The sequence below is a fragment of the Solanum stenotomum genome, chromosome 6 (assembly GCF_019186545.1).
Source record: "Solanum stenotomum isolate F172 chromosome 6, ASM1918654v1, whole genome shotgun sequence".
In the NCBI taxonomy this organism is placed as follows: Eukaryota; Viridiplantae; Streptophyta; class Magnoliopsida; order Solanales; family Solanaceae; genus Solanum; species Solanum stenotomum.
In genome coordinates, this window is record NC_064287.1 from 62,507,370 (window position 1) to 62,531,282 (window position 23,913).

Below are 23,913 nucleotides of genomic sequence, written 5' to 3' on the forward strand. Positions count from 1 at the left end.
GTTTTTTTTAGTTAATAGTTTGCAATATTTACCGACTTGTTTGATGCCGGATTATCAACTTTGTCTCTTACTTAGTTTTGTTGCCTTCATTTAAAGTATTTAAGAGCCTGAATTTATGTGTCGGATAATTTGATAATAAAAGAATAGTTTCACGCTCCTTTCCTTTCCACTTTACATATAAACATTGATACTTTTGTTTAAAGTATAGCACATCATGCACCTGCAATAGATTTTTTCTTACTGCCAATACAATAATTATTGCTATTACAATCTTATCAATTTTATGTTTCATAAAAAAGATGAGATATGTGGATGTAATTAGCTTTTCCCTTTGCCTCCTAACTTATCAGCTTCTCTTGTTTGAATATTCATGTTCATTAGTCTAATATTTGTGATATGTAGTTAATGTGCATGTTTTGGTTGTAGTGTGGTAGTTATATATATAAATTTATCTATTTCATATCATGGTCAATTCTGTATGTATACTCAAGAACAAATACCTCTATGCTTAGATCTATTATTGAGGGATCTTTGGCAAGTATTTTCATCCGTTATTAACTAAATGTCATACTCCAAGGATGGGTGATAGTTAGTGTTATGTTTTATCTTCTTTTTTTTTAAATCACGTAAAACTTCACTATCAATACGATACATTCCTGGGAATTCATGATAAAATTTATTAAAAGATTAGAAGGAAGAAAGTGTTATACTAGAGATTTCATTTTTAATAAATGATTACAGTATGTTAGAGCATCCTTTTTAAAAAATAAAAAAATAAAAAAATGCACAACAACCTTCTTTAGGCCTTTTTTCTTGGATAAATGTGATTGTATGAGACTGAAGCATTGTTATCTTTCGGTTTTAATGACAAAAGGCTAAAGTTCTTATTTGAGCTCCAAAAATAAGAATGTATTCCTCTCCTTGAAGTTATTTTCCAGATCTTTGAATAAAGTGCTTTAACATACCTCTAACCATTCCCTTGTTTTAAATATACGGTTAAAATATAGCATTAACCGGCAACTAAGGTCTCTTGGATCAAACTTGATAATAGTCTTTAGAATTTTTCTTGTCTTAATTAAACTAGCTTTCACATTGTGCAAAAAAATTTCTTTTCGTGATTTCTGTTAGACTTAGTATTGTTCTTAAATTTGAGATAAAACATGTCTGCTTGAAATTCTTATTTTTTTTTAGTGCTCAATGATTTAAGTTCTATCTTGTTGTGATCTTATATGTTAGATTATTTGTTGTCGGTTTACCGAAGCATATGGTTTGTTAAATCCCTTTTTCCTTTATACCATGCATCTGATATCGAGTCCACCGGACTCCAATCCTGGCCTCCTTGCATCTCTGTTGTTTGTTGGGATGAACCCAACAACTCTCCGAGTCAACCCCCATGCCAAATGTCACGAAAGGGAAGTATCAACATAGCTTTCGGAAGCTTCCACAAAACAGTACACAGATACACAAGTCTCAGAAAGCTGAAAACAGGCTGAGATACATATAAGTTTTGAAAATTATAAGTTTTCTTAATTCCTTTAAAAATTAAGTGGCGACTCTTTTCTAAGTATTTTTCTCAAATTGTTTTATACATGGGACATTTCAAAAGGTGATTTTTCTAAAGATAGGAAAATTACGGCATAACAATCATCACTTCTCTTCATTTAAGCTCAACGCATGTCATAGTGAATTAGTTAACTTTCATACTGCAATAATACAAACAACATAGCAAGAAGTGAGATTGTTCTTGTTGGATTCTATGTACAGACAGCCTAAAATTTTGTCGAAGGATTTCAACTAATTGCTGAAAGAATTCTGTGCTCATCGTGCTCGAGTAAGGGCTGTTGTTCTTCGGATGGAGAATTGCCTGTTTCTTCAATCAACTGCAACCGTACACGATCTCTATCTTGTGGATATGTGAAATACAGGAAGGAGTAGATAGAGCAACAAATGACCATTGGAATGCCTATTGCAGCGTACAATGCCTTGGCAAGTGATGCAGCATTTTGTCTATCTGTTTCAATTTCTTGTGAGCCTGTTGACCCCTCGGGGATCGGCTTATAACCAAAAACTTGTTGAGCTAAAATACCGACCACCAATGGAGCAAAAGACGATATTGTGGTCTCAAAAGATCGATCCAGAGCATAAATGCTTGTCCGAGCTCTCTCTGGTACTATCTCAGCAAATATAGGACTACAAACATGTCAATAGTGAGATATTTCAGTGTAACTCCTCAAGTTAAATTCAGAACAGGAAAAATGTGCTAAACATTCTATAAAAATGATATATTGGATGAGAAGAGACGTACTTGTTTGTCGCTGAACCACACCATGATATGATTGATCCCATGATGAACAAGACTAAACCGTGCAACGTAGCTGTTTTAGGATCATTAGGCAATAGCAGCAGAAGAATTGCAGCTATTGGAATTGCTGATCCCGTGCTTATCTGTGCGAGTATAATCCTACCAGAATTAGGCAAGTGCTTAGACAGTACATCCCCCATGAATCCTCCAAACAACGAGCCAAGTGAGTCAGCAACTCGAAACAAAGTCCAGAGAAGAGCTGTTGTCTTGTGAGAGAATCCTACAAGCTCCAACCACATTGTGGCAAATGACAATGCTGACCAGGGGAACGTCCCGGAAACCCCTTGGGCGATAAGTATTTGAAAAGAGGGCACTTTGATAACCGCTTTTGCTTCTTTTAGCAGTTCACTAACTTCTTCTTGAAATGATTTTAGTTTAAGTTGATCATTTTCTTTGTCAGCCTTACTTCCAAGATATCGTGGATCGTTGGCAAAGAGACGGACTAAAAAACCAACAAGAACACTTACAATACCAACCAGATGGAAAGAGAGTCTCCATCCTGGGATCCCCATGAATGATGTTTCAGCTATCAGCAAAGACAAAAGCCCACCAAGGATTGAGCCAAAACTTGATGTTAGTGCTAACCATCCAAAAGCAGTACCGCGGTTACTTTCGTTAGTTGAGTCAGCAACCAAAGATTGGATTGCTGGTGTGACAATTGCAAGTCCTATTCCATTCAATCCTCTCGAAATCGCTATCTGTTAAACAACATCTGTGAGGTGATAAAACAATTCTTACAGCCTAAATTCAAGAATGATGATACTTCTATTGAGGTAGGAGAGCCCAAGGCCCTATATCAGATCCCGATTAAAACGGTGTGAGATTCAAGTCCCATACTTTTCACTAGGATCATAACATATACATACAAAAAAATCATTTTTACCCTATTTATACAAAACGATTTTTCAACGAAGGAGATTGAATTGAGCTCCTTCCTTGGTTTTGACTCTGTCAATGTACAGACAAGGACAGAGCCACAACAGAAGTTATTGTTTGTTGTGTCCACAAAACACCACATTGGAAGCTGAAAAGAAGAGTAAGCTACTTATAAGGTGTTGAATACTCTGTCTTTTGGGGAAATTCAGATAAAACTTAATCTAAAGCAAACAATATCACACTGCGAACCCATCAACAACATAATCAGTGTAATCCCACAACTGCACTGGCGGAGCCAGAACTTTCGTTAAGGAGGTTCAAAATATGAAAAAGTAAACACTGGAAAAGTCAAAAGGGTTCAACATCTACTATATATATACATAAAAAAATAATTTTAACCATATATAAACAGTATAATTTTGTGCTAATAGCTCGGCCCTATGACCACAAATGGACAAAATTTACTATTATTTAGTGCAGGTAGAGAGATTGTTTCCGACAGACCCTTGACTCAAGACAAACATAAACAATATAATTTTCTACTGAAGACCCTTACTAGCTCGGCCCCTACAACCACAAGCAGACAAAATTAACCTTTATTTCTACAGACAGAGAGACTGTTTCCGACAGATCCTCTACTCAAGACAAACATAAACACAACATATATGAAAACACAAGCAGTAACAACAACATGATATACGCGAAATAAATTAAATAACCTGAGTGAAGGTGGAAGAGATGGCAACAAGGAAAGTAGCAGCAGACCATAGAAAAGCACCAAGAGCAATGACATGAGCCCTGTTGTGACGAGCAGAAAGATAGGCAGCTAATGGATAACAAAGACATTGAACTAATGATCTAAACAGAGTAAGAGAACCAAGACCAGTTGGATCAGTATGCAAATCTTTGCCAATTTCTGTATAAACATTAGGTAACAAAGTCTCATCAGCTTTCTCCATTATACCAGCAATATTCACTAATACAAGAGTCAACCTATCTGATCTTAACTTCTTCATGACTTCTAGTACCATTATTATCGAGCTATGAGAGTAATGGTTTAAACAATTTGGTTATACATTGTGTATATATAATTGAATTCTCTGTAGAAGGTGTTGACTAATAACCTTATGTTTCGCTGTTTTCGAGCTACTCCCTCCGTCCCATTTTATGTGGCAATATTTGACTGGGCACGGAATTTAAAAAATAAATGAAGACTTTGAAATATTTACCAAATTGCTCTTTAAAAAGTAGATTATTTTAAGATTAAGTGAAACCAACAAGGGTAAAAGAGGATTATACCTTTAAATACTTACCATATAAGGAAATGTGACATTCTTTTCTTGGGACTGACCAAAAAGGAAATGGTGTCACATAAAATGGGACGGAAAGAGTAATTGTTTCATATTACTTGACCTCTGTTGAACTGGCATAATTCTTAAGAAAAATTTAATTAATGTTCATATGGATTGGAGCTCTAAATTTGACTAGTATTTTATGTAGTTATTTAATAGAGTAGTATGAATGATATGAGAAGAAAAAAGTACTCCCTCCGTTTAAAAAATAATGATCTAGTTTTCTTTTTAGGTAACACTTTAATTTCAACTTTTCACGTGACTTGTTTAAGGTTACAATAGTAAAGGGCATTTTGGTTCATTTAACAAAACTTCAATTTAGAACCACAAGATTAAAAATCTTCTTTCTTTTCTTAAATTCCGTTCCAAATCAAATTAGGTCATTCTTTTTGAAACGGAGGGAGTAATAAGACTTTCTTGATTTGTTAAAAGGCGGAATGACCTGAGAGGCCCCTGTACTTGGCTTCGTTTGTCAGTTGAACCCTTCTACTCATCGTTTTGCCAAATGAACCCTTAAGCTTAATGAAACTCTATTTTTTAAACCCTTCTGACCATTGACCGAGCTTATGTAGCACTGAAATGGCTTAGTTGGACAAATACGTAACCCCACGCGTTTTGAAGCAAGTGAATACAATATTTTTAATTTAAAATTATTACAATTATAAGACAAAACAATAATAATAATTTTTTTTAAAAAAAAATACTAAAAAACTCCTTCTTTACTACACCCCACCTCGCCCCACCCCCCACCCCTTCTATCTTCTTCTTCAGGCCCACCCCACCCCACCCATTTTCTCTTCTTCTTCAACCTCAGCCCCCATCCTCCATCGCACCTACTCATTTTCTCCTCTTGTTCTTCTTCAACCTCAGCCCACATCCACCACCACCACCCCACCCTGCTCCTTTTCTCTTCTTCTTCTTTAACGTACACATTATCACAATAAAATTATCAAATAAAGAATTGAAAAAAGTTTTTTTTGCAAGAAAATATACCATTCACCATTTTTATAAACTTAATTCTTTAAGATCTACTACTTGAATTTACATATAAATATATGTTTTTCAATTTGAAGTTTTCTTGATATCTATTTTTATCAAATCAAAATAAATAGAACCATAAAGCATGTGCAAGAACTAATTATAATCTATCACATTTTGTGATTGAAGAAATTTTTGAGTGTGAACTATGAAGAAAGATGAAAATGGTGATTTTTATTTTTGGGATGAAAATGATAGAAGGTGGGAAGGGAGTGAATGGTACAGAGAGAGAAAATTGCATTTTTTAAAAATATTATTTATTTTTAAATATTTAATTTCTAATGTGTTATTAAAATAATGATAGAAATAATGACGTGTCATTAAAAAATGACGTGGTATTCATGTGTAAAATGAGTGTACTACACGCACACTCATCAGATGAGAAAAGGTCTAAAATATTGTGTTTGAATGAGTTTAAGGGTTTAGTTGGCAAAGTCATAAGTACAGAAATCCAACTTATAAATCGAGTCAAGTACAAAGGTCTCTCAGGCCATTCCGCCTTGTTAAAATGAAACATTTATTTTTTCATATAATGGTCAATTAAAATTTAAAAAAAAATAAGGAGTACTTCTTTTGTTTCAAAATAGTTGTTGTCCTTGCTAAGAAAATTTGTTATTTCAAAAGTCAATGCAAAATTATTTATTTATTTATTCTATTTTATTGTTAGATGTAATTGTTATTAAAGACTAAAACCAACTCAATTATGACACATTAATAAAGTAAATAATCAATATTTTAAGACGTAAATAAAGGTAAAATAGTCAAATACACTTTTCAACTTATATTTTTTTAAAATGTGTAAATAAAAAAATATGACAATATTTTGAGACCGAGAGAGTAGTATATTTCATAATTTTATTTAGATATTTGAACTACTAAACACTTTATCACATGATAACTTATTCCTATTAAACATTTCTGATCCAAATTTCGAAGAAAATTGATGTGTCTAATTAAAGAAAGTATCATGATTTTATGTGGTATTGCTTGAAAATAAGAGTAGAAACTTTTAAAAAAATTTGAACAAAAAATATCTATTATGAACACTTTATCATGTTCTCGATCAGAACATATTCTAATTAATTCAAATATTTAAATAAAACTTAATGAAGTTGAATGATCTTGAACTTTTAATCTGTTATCACACGGGCATCCATGAATATTCCCTCTGTTACTATTTACATATCGTCTTTACTAAAAATAAATATTTCTTAATATTTGTCATTTTGCAAAATCAATGCATAAATGACACTATTATTCTTATTTTACTCTTGAGAGTTATTAACCTTAAAAGTATGTATTTGACCAACAAAGATAAACTAAGTACTTACCTCATGTTTATTGATCAAATTAATTAATCAAAATAAATCAATTCGTTCATGGATTGAAAACTTAACTTTAAGAGAATACTAAATAAGAGTACAATAATAAACTTATCTAATTTCTTAAGGAACATAAAATCTAGAATAGTAACAACTAAATAAAAATGGAGGAGTAACATCTTTGACTTTAAAAATTCACGATTACTCAAAATCATTTATTTTTAATATCATTGCGTGTAATTTCATATGATAAAATTATGACATGTATGACAGGAGACACGTTAAATGCTCAAAACTTGGAAAATGTATTATGTGGGACCAAATTAAGTTCCCAAAAAAGCGTTGAATATTAGACGATGAGGATACACCAACCTAGAAAATTTTGGGTAGTTTTCAAATGGATTTTTTTTCTTTTGTTTCCCCATCATTTGGGGTCCTATGCTCGGAGCATGTACTGAAGTCTCGATTAAATTTGAATTGTACATTGTAGAGGCTAATTGGGGGTGGTACTTTCAATCGAATTTTTTCTAAAGGCTCGAACTCAATACATCTGATTAAGGGTGGAGCAGTCTCACTACTGCACCACAACCTATATTAGTGGGTCATTTTCTTTTACTCTCTCAGTCGAAATTCGAGATATTTAGGTTTTAATTATAAATATTTGAAATATCAAATTATATATTTAATTTTTTTATAAAAAGTATTACAAATCAATAGAGCTAATGATTTAAAAGAAATTGAGAAAATTATAATAAAATATTTATTTTTTTAAATACTAACATCTTCACGTGAGATGGAAAGAATAATAATACTTCTACGTTGTTTTTGCTTCATTAGGAAGCAAATTAGAAGAATTAGTGTTTACGTGAAGATAACATGTTATGAAAATGTGTAAGCAAGATCTCAATTGAAAAAAAATGAAATAGAAGTAGAATAGTGTGATTAATTAGACAGTAGATATCAATTATTTTATTTTATTGAGTGTCATATCTAAACTATCAAGAATTATATTCAAACGTTGATTAGATCAATGTTTGTCTAAAAATGCTTCTAGCTGCGTTAATTTGTCCATAAAATCTCCATCCACTTAGCATATATAGCTGCTCTATTAGCTGACATACTAATATTTTTAAATATATTCTTAATTGACTTCTTTAAAAACTCCAAAATTTCCTTCTTTCAAGTAGGAGATATCAATGCCACGATCAGAGGCGGATCTATTAAGGGGTTTGGGGGTGCCACGCCACCCCCGAACTTCGACAGAAACTTTATATATACATAGGTATATATATATAATATTTATATTTATATAAAGCGTGCCACCCACAGAACAAAATTGGCTTGTGGTGCCACGGTAGGAGGGCAACTTTAGAAGGCTGATGTTGCGGGTTTGAATCCCATTTGTACCTATTTTTTTTAGAAAGACGTTTTTTTAAGAAAAAGGAAATTGTTGCACACGTTCTTTTAAGAAAAATTAGAGAACTAAAATTAATTTATATCGAAAAGACGAATAATTTAATCAAATATAAAATTAATTTAATCGATAAGTCTATTTGGCACTCACGGAGTCTAAATCCTGGATCCGCCACTGGCCACGATAAAGACGAGATCACGGCTAAAAAGATGGAGAAGAAGATGATGGATGTGACAGTTGAAATAAATTAATTTATACGATGATTGTTTTAACCTAACTTTAATTGACTTTTAACCTAATATTAATTATTTAGATTTGCCACACTAAAATTATTTTTTCCACGCATGGAGTGTCACATGATAAACTTTTTAAGCAAAAGATCATAAAATTTGGCGAGGTATATTTCAGTAACTATTATGTAATAGTTTGGGTAGAAAACTCAAATTCTCAATAGTTTAGGTATGAAATTCAAAAAACAAGAATAGTTTAAATATGTTTTTAGTCATTAACTTTTTGAATTATGATAAATTAATACAATTTTGATACAAAAAATGAATATTAATAAGTTAAGTTTCATTTGATGTAAACCGTAAAGTATAAGTTTTTTCGTCGACCCTATATTACTTTTTTTTGTCCTTCTTTTCCCCTCTTTTTAGGAAGGGGCTGGGGCTATCGATAAGATTCTTCCTAAACCCTATATTAATTCTTTGATAATAATAATATGGATAATTAAAAAATTGAGAAATAATATATATAATTATTACTTACCGTATTCTTGGCGTTATAATTTTTCCAATTATTTATTGAAAAATGAAGTACTACAAAATCAATAGGAGGAAATTATCAAATCTCATTTTCAGATTCCTAGACCCATACTTATTTAATTATTGGACCTTTTTTTTTAATCATTGACTTTTTTTATTATAATGATTTTTACCCCCTTTTATGCGTATTTTTAGATGTAGACATCATTAATCCAAGTTTGGTTCTTAAACTATAATAAACATTAAAACTTTCTCTAATCAAGCTAGTTTGTCATTAAGAGCCAAAGTTTTGTATTTTGAGTTTTGATGAATTAATAAACTATAGAGCAAAAGGGACCTAATTAAAGGACCTGGTCCTTATAGTTCTCGTTGTAAAGGACAAGTCAACGAGGAACTTGATCGAGTGTTGCAGCGTCTTAAGTTACTCTTTGAGTTTAGTGTATTGTGCTCTCATATCGTAGATCTATTCCTATGTTATAAAGCATCATAGATCGTTTCATTTCATTTGTGAGTTGTGTTACTGGCTAGAGTTATCTAAGTGGTGTTGTTAAAGTTTAAATTAACTAGAGGTAGTCAGTGGCGGATCCAGGATTTAGACTCCGTGAGTGCCAAATAGACTTATCGATTAAATTAATTTTATATTTGATTAAATTATTCGTCTTTTCGATATAAATTAATTTTAGTTCTCTAATTTTTCTTAAAAGAACGTGTGCAGCAATTTCCTTTTTCTTAAAAAAACGTCTTTCTAAAAAAAATAGGTACAAATGGGATTCAAACCCGCAACATCAGCCTTCTAAACTTGCCCTCCTACCATGGCACCACAAGCCAATTTTGTTCTGTGGGTGGCACGCTTTATATAAATATAAATATTATATATATATACCTATGTATATATAAAGTTTCTGTCGAAGTTCGGGGGTGGCGTGTCACCCCCAAACCCCTTAATAGATCCGCCTCTGGAGGTAGTCGATATAGTAGGCAATTCAGTATCAATGTTATTGTATCAAATAAACTGTGGGAAATCGACACAAATAGTCGTCGCCCACTAAGAAAATAGCTGGCAAATGTATATTATCAGCTATGGATACAATCTATGGACTCTTAACTAACTTGCTTAAAGAAGTCTCTGCTCATCGTGCTCGAGTAAGGGCTGTTGTTCTTCGGATGGAGAATTCCCCGTTTCATCAATCTGTTGCAACAGGACACGATCTCTATCTCGTGGATATGTGAAATAGAGGAGGGAATAGATGGAGCAACAAATGACCATTGGAATGCCTATTGCAGTGTACATTGCTTTGGCAAGTGAGGCAGCATTTTGTCTATCTGTTTCGATTTCCCCTGAGGTTGAAGATCCCTCAGGGATTGGCTTATAACCGAAAACTTGTTGAGCTAAAGTACCAACCAGCATAGGAACAAATGATGCTATGATGGTCTCAAGAGATCGATCCAGAGCATAAATGCTCGTACGAGCTCTCTCAGGAACTATCTCAGCAAATATTGGACTACAAACATGTCAAAAGAGCAAAATATCAAAGACCATCTCTAAGATCAATGTAAAAAAAAAACATAAAAAAGGCGTTGTAATATAAATCTGTCAAGTGTTTGAAACAAATGGTATATTGGTTTAGAGTAGATATACCTGTTTGTTGCTGGACCGCTCCATGATGCGCAAAATCCCAATATAAGCAGGACTAAACCATGCAACAAAGCTGTGGAAGGATCATTAGGCAATAGCAGCAGCAAAATTGCAGCTAAGGGAATAGCTGAACCAGTGCTTATCTGAGAGAGCATGATCCTACCAGAATTAGGCAAGTGCTTTGCCAATACATCCCCCATGAATCCTCCAAAAACCGCGCCACATGACAGAGAAACCACAAACAAACTCGAGATGAGCGCTGTTGTCTTGTGAGAGAATCCAACTAGCTCCAACCACATAGTGGTAAATGACAGTGATGTCCCAAGGAATGACCCGAAAACCCCTTGTGCAACAATTATCTTGAAGGAAGGTACTTTGATAACCGCTTTTGCTTCTTTTAACAGTTCTCTCACTTGTTCTTGAAATGGTTCCGGTGTAGGTAGATCTTTTGCATTGACATCTCTGTCAAGAAAGCGGGGATCTTTGGCAAAGAGGCGGACTAAAAGACCAACAAGAACACTTATAATACCAACCAGGTGAAAGGAGATTCTCCAGCCAGGGATTCCCATGAATGATGTTTCAGCAATCAGCACAGACATAAGCGTACCAAGGATTGAACCAAGACCTCCAGTTAGTGATAGCCATCCAAAAGCCGTCCCGCGATTAGTATCATGAGTTGAATCAGCAACTAGAGATAGGATTGCTGGTGTGACAATTGCAAGTCCTATTCCGTTCAATGCTCTCGAAACTGCTATCTGTTAAACAACATCAACAAGATAACACTTCCATTCTTGTCATAGTTTCAGAAAGGCATAACACGTAAACAAAAGACTCAAACTTGACGACAGCTGACAAGTAAACACTCCAACTTTGAGAGTGCACATCCAAATACCTCAACTCGTCTCTACTGTATTAGTTGAACACTCCAACTTACAAAATGATAAGATCTAGACACCTCCAAAATTTATGTGTCACAACATTTGGTGTCCACGAGACACAATGAGGATGAGTTGGAGTGTTTAGTTGTTAGTTGAGACCGAACTAAGAAGTCTTACATATATTTAGAGATCAGTATATACTTTAGACCATTCCTCAATGATAACTAACAAAACAAGTCCACACTTACAAATTTAAGTTGGTAGCATTTAGATACTTAAAACCTCAACAAAGATAAATTCCTAAAGGCTACTTATCAATAATTATTTTTCTTATCCTGACAGTTTTGTTGTCTTTGACTCTTACTAATAAGCAAGAGACAACAATAAAAACAAAACAAATAACTCTTATAATCCAGTTGATATCAAGTTAGCTCACACTCCACTCTTAACTCTCAAGAAAAGCATAGAATCCAATATATGCAACCTCAAACTTTCCATTTCTAAAGAAATCAGAGTCAACAGCAGCAACAAACTCAGTGTACTAATCTCACAAAGTATGGTTTGAGGATGTTAAGTGTACGCAGACCTTACTACTACCTTAGTGGTAGAGAGTCAGTTCCCGATAGATTGGTGAAAATCCTATCAGTTCCTCAGAAAATTACACTGTATATTATGTATATACAATATATATTGGTGAAAATCCTGTCTCTATCACAACACGGATCTACACTACCAACACTATTTTCATGAAATATCAACTAGAATTCAACTCATTTCTATATTTGAAAAACACCATCTACAGAGGAAGAAGAAGAGACCTCAGCAAAGGTAGAGGAGATGGCGACAAGAAAAGTGGCACTGGACCAAAGGAAAGCACCGAGAGCAATGACATTGGCACGATTATGACGAGAAGAAAGGAATGCAGCAAGAGGGTAACAAAGACATTGAACTAATGATCTGTAGAGACTGAGTGAACCAAGACCAGCAGGATCAATGCACAAATCCTTGCCAACTTCTTTGTAAACTCCAGGTAACAGAGTTTCATCAGCCATTTCCATTATAGCAGCAAAATTTATCAATACAAGCGTCAATGTATCTGATCTCAAGTAGTTCTTGAGCTTCATCATGAACAAAGCTTTGTTTTTTTTCTCTTTTTTTGTTTGTAAGTCTATATTAACATTTAGGACATGCACACACATATAAATGAAGAACTCGAGATAAAGTTATTGGAACTATAAAAGAATAATATAAATGTATGTATTGTAGTAGGATTTAAGTAAAGGCCAAATATAGACAACTACTGAAGTATCACGTTTTCTTATTTTGGATAGTTCAATTGAGTCAAATACCTACCTGCTCCGTTCTATATTAGTTGTCTACTTTCTTATTTATACGTGCCTTAAGAAATCATAATTAACAAGGATAGTTTTACTAATTTAAACTAAGTTGTTCAAAATTGAACCGACTATCCGATAATCTGACTGCAAATTTGGCTTATTGAGTTATTAGATTAGCGATTGGTGAACAAATTAAAAAATTATTATTAAGGATTTATCAGTTGTTGTTTTCTTTGCTTCAATTGTCATATTATTTTGTCATTGTTTATTATTCACTTCTTCATTATTTTCAAAATGGCTTTTAGAACTGTGTATGCTTTACATACTTGGTTTTATTATATGCTTTACTTGAGTCGAAAGTCTATTGAAAACACTCTCTCTATCGTTACAAGACAGGAATAAAACTACATACTCTCCACCATTTCTAGACCATACGTTAGAATTACACTAAATATGATGTTGTTGGTGTTGTTAATGTTGTGTTAATTCAAACACACCCTTAAATAAATGTATATAGAAGAGTCGCATATCTGTATAGAGTAAAGTAATTACAAACAACAGAACAAGGAAGTGAGTTTGTCCTTGTTAGATTCTATGGATTTCAACTAATTTTCTGAAAGAAATCTGTCCTCATCATGCTCGAGTAAGGGCTGTTGTTCTTCGGATGGAAAATGGAGCGTTTGATCAATCTGTTGCAATCGGACACGATCCCTATCTTGTGGATATGTGAAATACAGGAAGGAGTAGATAGAGCAACAAATGACCATTGGAATGCCTATTGCAGTGTACATTGCTTTGGCAAGTGAGGCAGCGTTTTGTCTATCTGTTTCAATTTCCCCTGAACTTGAAGATCCCTCAGTGATTGGTTTATATTCAAAAACTTGTTGAGCTAAAGTACCAACTAGAAGAGGAGCAAATGATGCTAACAAGGTCTCGAAACATCGATCCAGAGCATAAATGCTCGTTCGAGCTCTCTCGGGAACTATCTCAGCAAATATTGGACTACAAACATGTCAAAAGAGCAAGACATCTAAGATCAATGCAAAAAACATAATAAAGGCATTTTAATTTGCGCATCATTTGAATGTACCTAGCATAACAACAACAACAACAACATACATAGTGTAGTTTCACAAAGGGTCTGGAGAGAGTAGAGCGTACGCAGACCTTGCCCCTGCCTCAGAGACAGAGAGGTTGTTTCCGATAGACTCCCGACTCAAGAAAAAACAGTCCAAAGCAATCAAAAATAGAAAAACGGAAGTACAAGAAACCAACAGAAAACAACAAAAACAACAGATAGTAACAGTTTAGAAACTACAACAAAACAATACAATAATCTAGGTATAAACAAGAAACTATTGGAGCAATACTACGACTACTAATATTAATGTACCTAACATGTGCTTCTTAAATCATTTCAAGTGCATACATATGCCTGTGTGTGCATATGCAAGAGGAAAGAGTGAAGAAGGTGGTATAAAGAGAAAGAAGTGGTAAGCAGCCTCTTACATCGGTCTATACAATGTAAGAGTTTGGATATATTTGGAGACAAACAGGGAAGACAAACTTGAAAATCTGTCAAGTGTTTGAAACAAATGATATATTGGATCTGAGTAGATATACCTGTTTGCTGCTGGACCGCTCCATGATGCGCAAAATCCCAATATAAACAGGACTAAACCATGCAACAAAGCTGTGGAAGGATCATTAGGCAATAGCAGCAGCAGAATTGCAGCTAAGGGAATAGCTGAACCAGTGCTTATCTGAGAAACGATGATCCTACCAGAATTAGGCAAGTGCTTAGCCAATACATCCCCCATGAATCCTCCAAAAACCGCGCCAAATGACAGAGAAACTACAAACAAACTCGTGATGAGTGCTGTTGTCTTGTGGGAGAATCCAACAAGCTCCAACCACATAGTGGAAAATGAGAGTGATGTCCCAAGGAATGACCCGAAAACCCCTTGTGCAACAATTATCTTGAAGGAAGGTACTTTGATAACTGTTTTTGCTTCTTTTAACAATTCTCTCACTTGTTCTTGAAATGGTTTCGGGGGAGGCTGATCATTTGCATTGACATCTCGGTCAAGAAAGCGGGGATCTTTGGCGAATAGATAGACTAAAAGACCAACAAGAATACTTATAATACCAACCAGGTGAAAGGATATTCTCCAGCCCGGGATTCCCATGAATGATGTTTCAGCAATCAGCACAGACATAGTCCCACCAATGATTGCACCAAAACTTTCTGTTAGTGCTAACCATCCAAAAGCTGTACCGCGATTAGTATCATCAGTTGAATCAGCAACTAGAGATAGGATTGCTGGTGTGACAATTGCAAGTCCTATTCCATTTAATCCTTTCGAAATTGCTATCTGTTAAGCAACATTATGAGGTGCTAAAATGAATAAATACAGTAAAGCAGAAAAGAATAGTAGCAACAACACATAATACAATATGCAAAGCTAAGAAAACAACATGTAATAATAAAATTGTAGAACAAGATAGTCTGTGAGTAATAATAACAACCCTTAATGGGTAGACTAGATATCGCTCGACTACCTACTAACCTTATACCCTAATTACAAACCTCCATATCTTCCTATCTAGGGTCATGTCTAATCACCTCTCCCTAATACTTTTTCGGCCTACCTCTACCTCTTCTTATACCTGCGATCGCCAACCTATCACACTTCCTAATAAACAAGAGACAACTTTTAGCACAAGACAAATAACACAAAACCAAAGTTTCTATAATCCAATTAATATCAAGGTATCTCACACTCCACTCATAATCCTTAAAAGACACAAGGTTACAACCTTTTGCATCAACCTTCTAAAGAAAACAGAGCCCATTCTACAATTACACAACTTTTTTTTTAATAACCGTGATGTTTGGACCAATTTTCGCTCACCTCAACAAATTCCACAGGATACCTACCCATCCCACACCAACAACAGGTATTAGGTAGCTTTGTCCACTAAGGTTAGGACAGATGAGAAAAAATCACCTAGCGGTTTTTTGTCTCTGCTGTATTTGAACCTGAGACCTCATTTTGTTTTTTTTCACTTAAAACCCTTTTCTTTTATGTCCAAGGGCAGAGCTCTAGTGGAAAGGGATTTTCATCAATCCTCTTCCTTAGAAAAGCACACTATATATACAAGGTTGTTTTTTTTTTATGTATATATAATACTTATATAGTAATGAAAATTCCGTCTACACCACTACACGAATCTACACAAATAAACCAAGAAAACAACACTAACTTCATGATGCAGACAGACCTCAATGAAGGTAGAGGATATGGCAACAAGGAACGTGACACCGGACCAAAGGAAAGCCCCGAGAGCAATGACATTGGCACGATTATGTCATTATGACGAGCAGCAAGAAATGCAGCAAGAGGGTAACAAAGACATTGAACTAATGATCTGTAAAGACTAAGCGAACCAGCAGGATCAATGTTCAAATCCTTGCCAACTTCTTTGTAAACTCCAGGTAACAGACTTTCATCAGCCATTTCCATTATAGCAGCAAAATTTATCAATACAAGTGTCAATGTATCTGATCTCAAGTAGTTCTTCAGTTTCATCATCACCATTGCCAAGTTTTTATTGTTTTATTTTTTTTTTGTCAATGTTAATATTTAGGACATGCACATACATATGTATGAAGTTCGCGAGAAAAAGTTATTGAAACTATAAAACAACTATAAATATAAGTATTATAGTAAGGATTTAAGTAAGGCCTAATAGATAGACAACTACTGAAGTTATCACGTTTTCCAATTTTAATTTAACTATTCCCTCCGTATTATATTAGTTGTCTACTTTCGTGTTTACACGCATCTTCAGAAATCATAAATAATAAGAATAGTTTTACTAGTGACGGTTCAAAATCAACCTAACCGATAATTCAATTGCAAATTAGACTTATTAGGTTTTCGGATTAATGATTGGTGGATGAACTAAAATATTATAATTAAAGTTTTATTAGAGTAGGGACCAATTACTCAATTTTAATATTACTTGTTTTTTTTTTCTTTTCAATTATCATATTATTTTGTCAGTGTTTACTACTCTCTCCATCCCATATTAGTTGATCATTTTACTAAAAATAGTTGTCCCCTATTATTTGTCCATCTTACCAAATCAATAAAGCATTAATTAAATTTTCTCTATATTACTCATGCAATTAATTCTTGGGAAAATGCATAAGTACCCCCCAGCCTATGCCCGAAATCTCAGAGACACACCTAACCTTTACTAAGGTCCTATTACCCCCCCCCCCCGAACTTAATTTATCTATAATATTTTACCCCTTTTTGGCCTACGTGGCACTATCCTAGAAAATAATGTCAACATGCGCTGGGCCCACAAGACAGTGCCACGTAGGCCAAAAAGGGGTAGAATATTACATATAAAATAAGTTCGGAGGGGTAATAGGACCTTAGCAAAGGTTAAGTGTGTCTCTGGGATTTCGGGTATAAGCTGGGGGGTACTTATGCATTTTCCCTTAATTCTTTTTTAAAGTGCTCACATTTGTTTGTAAAATTTCCAAGAAAGTTTTAAGAGATAAATTAATAAGATTATCTTCTCATTTATGATTTCTTAAGCATTTTGCAAAATGAAAAGTGACTAGCTCATATGAGACGGAGTGAGTAGTATTCTCTTCTTTATTATTTTTAACATGGCTTCTATGTACGCTTTACATACTTGATCTCTTTATATACTTCACTCGGAGCTGAGGGTGTCAAAAATAATCTCTTTATCTTTACAAGATAAGAATAAAGTTACATGCACTCTGTCATTTCTAAACCCCACTATAATATTACATTGAATATAATGTTGTCGTTATTAATGTAATCTAATTTAACTTAGAAAATTAGTTAAATTGACTTCTGAAAAACGCATTATGACAATTAAAAGTGGATGAAGGGAGTAGTAATTAGTACAATTATTTGGGGTCCACTTCAATTAGTACCTCCAATCGTAAATTTTTCAAATATCATTCTTGTGAATGTCAATCTTTATTTGCTAATAAAAATTTGGTTGACTCTCAAAATTCTATTATGCCTCATAAAATGGGACTAAAAAAGTAACATATATTATTTGAAAATGACCTAAAAATTACTAAAAATCACAATAATTATCAACTTAAAATATTTAAAAGACATAAAAAAAAATTGGTTTAACTCTACATAGAAAGTAACATATGTTATTAAAAAAATTAAATAAAAAGCAGTGTAAATTACAATAATTAATAACTTAAAATATCTACAAAACAACAAAAAAAGGCTAATTTTTGTACTGCTTGTGTCACATAAATTAGGGTTGGAATGGTTTTAAAATTTTAATTTTGGTTATACATTATAAAATAGTCGAAAAATTGAAATGATATAATTTTTAAAAATAACTAACTGAACCATCCTATTGATAACCCTAATGTTACTTCTATTTTATTTATTTTTACTTAAATTTAGAAAGATATGTTTCATTTTGATCGTCAATCTCATTGCTACATAACACATTTATTTGCTATTTGAAATTGAAATTGAAATTAAAAAGACAAATGACAAATAAATTTCTATATTAGCTCGCTTATGAGCAAAATATATTATAACAATCTTACTAATTTTTTAACAGTACATAATATATAACAATAATTAACTTTATCCATGTTGGGCCCGGACAACGCTCAAACTTCCTTTACTAGTATGTGCATATATATAAAGTAATAATATATATTTAATATTATACATAAAAAAAATCTAATGGTTAAATGATTAACTTTACAATTGGACAACCAAATGTATTAAAAAAAATATACATTTTAAATAATTAAAAAGTTAAATATAATCTAATCATAGCTTCACAAACTAATCTTATCCACTATGTCAACTATATGGGTCCTACATATCCAATAACAATAACAATACATATTTTTATAAGTAAAATTTTGAGAAAAATAGGATATACACATATTTCAATTCTATATATATTAAAAATTAGAGACTCTTAATGATACGCTTGACTCGAGAAAAAAAAAACAATTTTTATACATGTTAGAGTAATAAATTTCACAGATTTCGAAATATAAAATAATTTTTGGACCATTGCTAGCTCCGCCCCTGGGCCACACCTATCCATATCTCCACGTGGAGTCTCTTTTCAAAGATTTTTTTTAAAAAAACTTAACGCCTTCATGGTTGGTAAATAAAATTAGTCAACAACCTCCACCGGCCAGAAACAATTTCAGTTTTTTCCTTCGAAACTCCGATCACCGGGAAAAATGGTGGAGCTGAAGAATCTGCGATCAAATACGTTGACTCTTGTATTGGTGAATATTGCTGGTATAATGGAGAAAGCGGATGAAACTTTGTTACCTGGTGTTTATAAAGAAGTTGGGGAAGATTTGCATACTGATCCAACTGGTCTTGGTTCTCTTACTCTTTTTAGATCATTAGTTCAATGTCTTTGTTATCCATTAGCTGCCTATCTTTCTGCTCGTCATAACAGAGCTCATGTCATTGCTCTTGGTGCTTTTCTTTGGTCTGCTGCTACTTTCCTTGTTGCCCTCTCCGCTAATTTTACTGAGGTCTCTGCTTCAATCCTTCTTTATATCGTGTTGATAATTCATGAATTTGATGTTGTTTTGGGGTTTTCTTGTTTTTTTTTTAAAAAATTGGGGGCAGGGGATTACAGGGTGGGTGGGTAATTGAACATTCACCAATGAGGTGAACTGAGCTACTAAGATTCGTCTGGTACTTGCTTATTTTTTGGATTGGGTTGGACTGGTTTTCGTTGAGTTGAGGGTGTATAGGAAACAACATGTCTATGTCTGAGGTAGGGGTAAGGTCTGCGTACATTAGGATCCCATTTTGCGGGACTGCACTGGGTTGGTGTTGTTGGGAAGTTTGTGGGGAGGGGGTAAATGTGAGGGATTCTATGCTTGGAGTGATTTGATAACATCATATTAATTGGACGATAGGAACTTTGGTTCGTAGTCGTGCTCTCAATTTTGTGTCTTGTTTATTAGTAGGGGCTAATGACAACAAGACTGTTGAATTCAAGAAGAGATTCGAAAAATTAGTTTTTTTTTCTTTTGCGAATTGGTGTGGTTGGGAAGTAGAAGTTTGATTCGATTGAACTAAAAGCTTCTTGTTGCTTTTCGCTTTATATGATATATGATGCACATTGACATAGTAGAGGAACAAGCGAATTTAATTCATTGTAGATAGAAGTGTTATCTTTCTTGAATTTGAGTTGTATGGTTACACTCTTGCAATCTCCTGTTGTTTGACAGATAGCAATTTCTAGAGGCTTGAACGGAATAGGACTTGCAATAGTCACTCCAGCAATCCAATCTCTAGTTGCTGACTCGACTAATGACAGTAACCGCGGTACAGCTTTTGGATGGCTACAACTAACAACAAATTTTGGTTCCACCCTTGGAGGGCTTATATCTGTGTTGTTAGCCGAAACATCATTCATGGGGATACCAGGCTGGAGAATCTCCTTCCATTTGGTTGGTATGATAAGTGTTGCTGTTGGAATTTTGGTCTGTTTCTTAGCCAACGATCCCCGTTTTGTTGACAGTGATGGCAATGCAAAAGATCAACCTCCACCGCCACCATTTCAAGAAGAAGTGAGACAACTGCTTAAAGAAGCAAAAGAAGTTATGAAAGTACCCTCCTTTCAATTACTTATTGCCCAAGGGATTTCGGGGTCATTCCCGTGGTCAGCATTGTCATTCGCCCCTATGTGGTTGGAGCTTATTGGCTTCTCTCACAAATCAACAGCCCTCCTGTGGACTTTGTTTAATGTTGCTCAATCACTTGGTGCGCTATTCGGAGGTACAATGGGGGATGTCCTAGCCAAGCATTTGCCTAATTCTGGTAGAATTATTCTAGCTCAGATAAGCTCTGGTTCCGCTGTTCCTTTAGCTGCAATTCTGCTTCTGCTATTGCCTTATGATCCTTCAACAACTCTGATGCATGGTTTAGTCATGTTTATCATGGGATTATGCGTATCATGGAATGCTCCAGCAACTAACAAGTATGTCTCCTTGTGCCCACTGTGTCATCTGTTAGAATACTTTAGTTGAAAAATATGGGAATGACACATAACATGAAACTAGTAACTAAATTATAGTGTATTACTAACACTAGTATCTAAACGAACTATGAACCGACTTCAAGTAGTCATGTAATCTCTTGACGTGCTCTAGAGCTGAATTAAATCGGGAGTTGCCCTGCATAAACCCTTGTGAAGTTGTGACTCTAAATTCTGAACTAGTTGATAGACGACACGACACCAATTAGAATTCTTCCTCCTTGCTACTTATCTCCTCTTCCAACTTGTTTTTCTGTTCTTTCAAATATCGCCATTGGCTCTATCTTTATCTGCTCAAGAATTACTCATTGCATCTCATTTCCATGTGCAGTGAAAGGTTCAGTGTTTTAGGTTTGTGTCAAAATTATGGACATCGAATTCATCTAGCTGTGCAGTGCAATCTTGGACTATTATCATATTTATCAAATATTATTACATGAATGTTCGCTTGGAACCAAGTGAATTGTTTAACCACAATGTATTAGATAGCACTTGTAGCTGCATTCTACTTATATGGCTAACAGCAAACATGACTCTGCGTTTATGCTTTTATCTTCGACATCTTAGTTGATCTTTCTAGTTTTACGTCATTACATCTGTTGTGGAATCTTACTAAAAGTACTCGTCTTTGATACGTATGCAGTCCAATATTTGCAGAGATTGTTCCAGAGAGAGCTAGAACAAGCATTTATGCTCTGGATCGTTCTTTCGAGTCAATTATATCATCATTTGCTCCTCCACTGGTTGGCATTTTGGCTCAACACATTTTTGGTTTTAAACCAATTCCAGAGGGATCAACAGGCTCAGAGGAAATTAAAACAGATAGACAGAATGCTGCCTCACTTGCCAAGGCATTGTACGCTGCAATAGGCATTCCAATTGCGATTTGCTGCTTCTTCTACTCCTTCCTCTATTGCACGTATCCACGAGACAGGGATCATGCCAGGTTGCAACAGACTGAAGAAACAGGCAATGCTTCATCTGAAGAACGACAAGCCTTACTCGAGAACGATGAGGAAAGACTTCTTTCGGTTAGTTGAATGTTCCAACAAAATATCAGATATATGTACATGGAATCCAACAAGATATTAGACATAACTATTTCAACAGACACTTCAAATTCTGAATTGGCAAAAAAAAATTGAATTTTTTGTTCAAAGATATGATATATAGTGTTTTGAAATGTATATTGCTTATTAATTTCAATTACAACAGACTTGTTAATTGTGTAATCTGGTAGCTTGATATATAGAATGCACCATTTGGACAAGTATAGTTTATTAAGGGAAAATGGTCTGAAAAATACTCTAACTTTGGTCGAAATTGTTGTTACGATACCAAACTTTATGGAGGACCTTTTACACCCCTGCACTATTTAATAGTGTATTTTAAAGATATATATGTGTCCACGTGGACACATTACTATTTATAATGATGCAATATTTATAATAATATATACATGGTGCAATATAACCCAATGTCGCTAAAGTTTGTGTGTATGAAGCACTCTCATCATCGGAAAACAGTTTTGAAATGCCAAAATCACTTATATTGGCAACTATATCCTAATTTTCAATAATGACATTAACCAAATTACCGCTTAATGCTTATAAATATTATCATAGTGGTATTACTAATGTCAAAATCTTATCGTGAGTCATTGCTGACTCAATAAAGTGCAAGAAAATAGGACAAGAAAAATATGATGCACCATTAACCTTTTCTCTTTCCTTCTTCTATAATAATAACAACAACAATTTTTTTAAAAATGTTTCTTTATAAAACCACCAAATTATCTCAAGCGACCTTCTATCTCTATGACCAACTCCAAATTTCCATGCATGTAACCATAAATATTCTTATATTGTCACATTTCTTCTTGTTCTTCGATTTCTGTTACGTCCACCCCTCCTCTCTTTGACATGGAAGGGCGGACCCCACTCACCGGGAACGGAAAAAAAAGCATTAACAAACTTTCTTCGGCAACATCCCTCCGTTTAGCTTCCCCTTCTGACCGAACATCAGATACTTTCGTTGTTCAAATCCCTAAAGATCAAGTTTATCGTGTGCCACCACCCGAAAATGCAAAAATTGTGGAAAATCGTGCCCCTAAGGATAATGTACAAAGCAAGAGAAAAATTGGACGACGTTGTTGTTGGACCTTATTGGGGATATTAATATTCGGTATCGTTATAGGTATTACCATCGCGATTATTCACATGTTGTATATACCTAAATGTCCTAAATTTTCCGTTGTTAATGTCCATTTCAAGAATGTCACGGACCCTAATAATCGCGATCAAGGACAAAAAAATCAACATCCAAAATTCGAGTTTGATTTGAAAGTAAATAATGTAAATGAAAGAATGGATGTTTCATTTGGTGATGGAAAGACAAATTTTGTTTACAAGAAACATGATATAGGACAAGGGAAATATCCATCAAATTCACAAAGAGGTTTGGGTACAAATAATATTCATCTTAATCTTGATGTTGGTTCAAATGGGAAATTGCCTAGTGATTTGTTGAAGACAATTGAAGATGAGAACAAGAAAATAGTAATAATGTCATTGATGATTCATGTGCCAATGGAAATTAAAAGTTGGATTAAAAATTTGAAGAAAGATTTGACAATTACTTGTGATTTTGATGTGGAAGATTTGACAAAGAAATCCAAGATTATGCCTAATGAGTGTATAACGGATTTCTAATTTGGGTGTTATGTCTTGTTGGCTAGAAATATGTTTTTGGCATATCTATCGATCGAACCAGAGGTTGGGCTCTTGTCGACATACATAAAAAGTGTAAAATGTATCTCA

At 34.1% G+C, this 23,913-nt stretch overlaps 4 protein-coding genes and 1 pseudogene across 4 annotated transcripts; 2 read left to right on the forward strand and 3 right to left on the reverse strand.

Moving 5' to 3' along the window:
* Positions 1-1,718: 1,718 nt before the first annotated feature.
* LOC125869382 (uncharacterized) lies at positions 1,719-4,273 on the reverse strand. Its single transcript, XM_049549962.1, has 3 exons — positions 3,958-4,273; positions 2,306-3,060; positions 1,719-2,190 (listed from the first exon to the last, which is right to left on the reverse strand). Exons 1-3 carry the CDS (start codon positions 4,267-4,269, stop codon positions 1,791-1,793), a joined length of 1,467 nt encoding a protein of 488 aa, XP_049405919.1. The 5' UTR covers positions 4,270-4,273; the 3' UTR covers positions 1,719-1,790.
* A 5,877-nt stretch (positions 4,274-10,150) lies between these two features.
* On the reverse strand, positions 10,151-12,694 carry LOC125869024 (uncharacterized). Its single transcript, XM_049549579.1, has 3 exons — positions 12,461-12,694; positions 10,768-11,519; positions 10,151-10,630 (listed from the first exon to the last, which is right to left on the reverse strand). Exons 1-3 carry the CDS (start codon positions 12,692-12,694, stop codon positions 10,243-10,245), a joined length of 1,374 nt encoding a protein of 457 aa, XP_049405536.1. The 3' UTR covers positions 10,151-10,242.
* Positions 12,695-13,531: 837 nt separating this feature from the next.
* On the reverse strand, positions 13,532-16,581 carry LOC125868035 (uncharacterized; annotated as a pseudogene).
* A 2,576-nt stretch (positions 16,582-19,157) lies between these two features.
* On the forward strand, positions 19,158-22,367 carry LOC125867979 (uncharacterized). Its single transcript, XM_049548573.1, has 3 exons — positions 19,158-19,577; positions 20,286-21,037; positions 21,738-22,367. Exons 1-3 carry the CDS (start codon positions 19,272-19,274, stop codon positions 22,132-22,134), a joined length of 1,455 nt encoding a protein of 484 aa, XP_049404530.1. The 5' UTR covers positions 19,158-19,271; the 3' UTR covers positions 22,135-22,367.
* Positions 22,368-22,881: 514 nt separating this feature from the next.
* On the forward strand, positions 22,882-23,866 carry LOC125867682 (NDR1/HIN1-like protein 13). The gene has a single exon (XM_049548245.1). It carries the CDS (start codon positions 23,017-23,019, stop codon positions 23,803-23,805), a length of 789 nt encoding a protein of 262 aa, XP_049404202.1. The 5' UTR covers positions 22,882-23,016; the 3' UTR covers positions 23,806-23,866.
* The last annotated feature ends 47 nt before the right edge of the window (positions 23,867-23,913 follow it).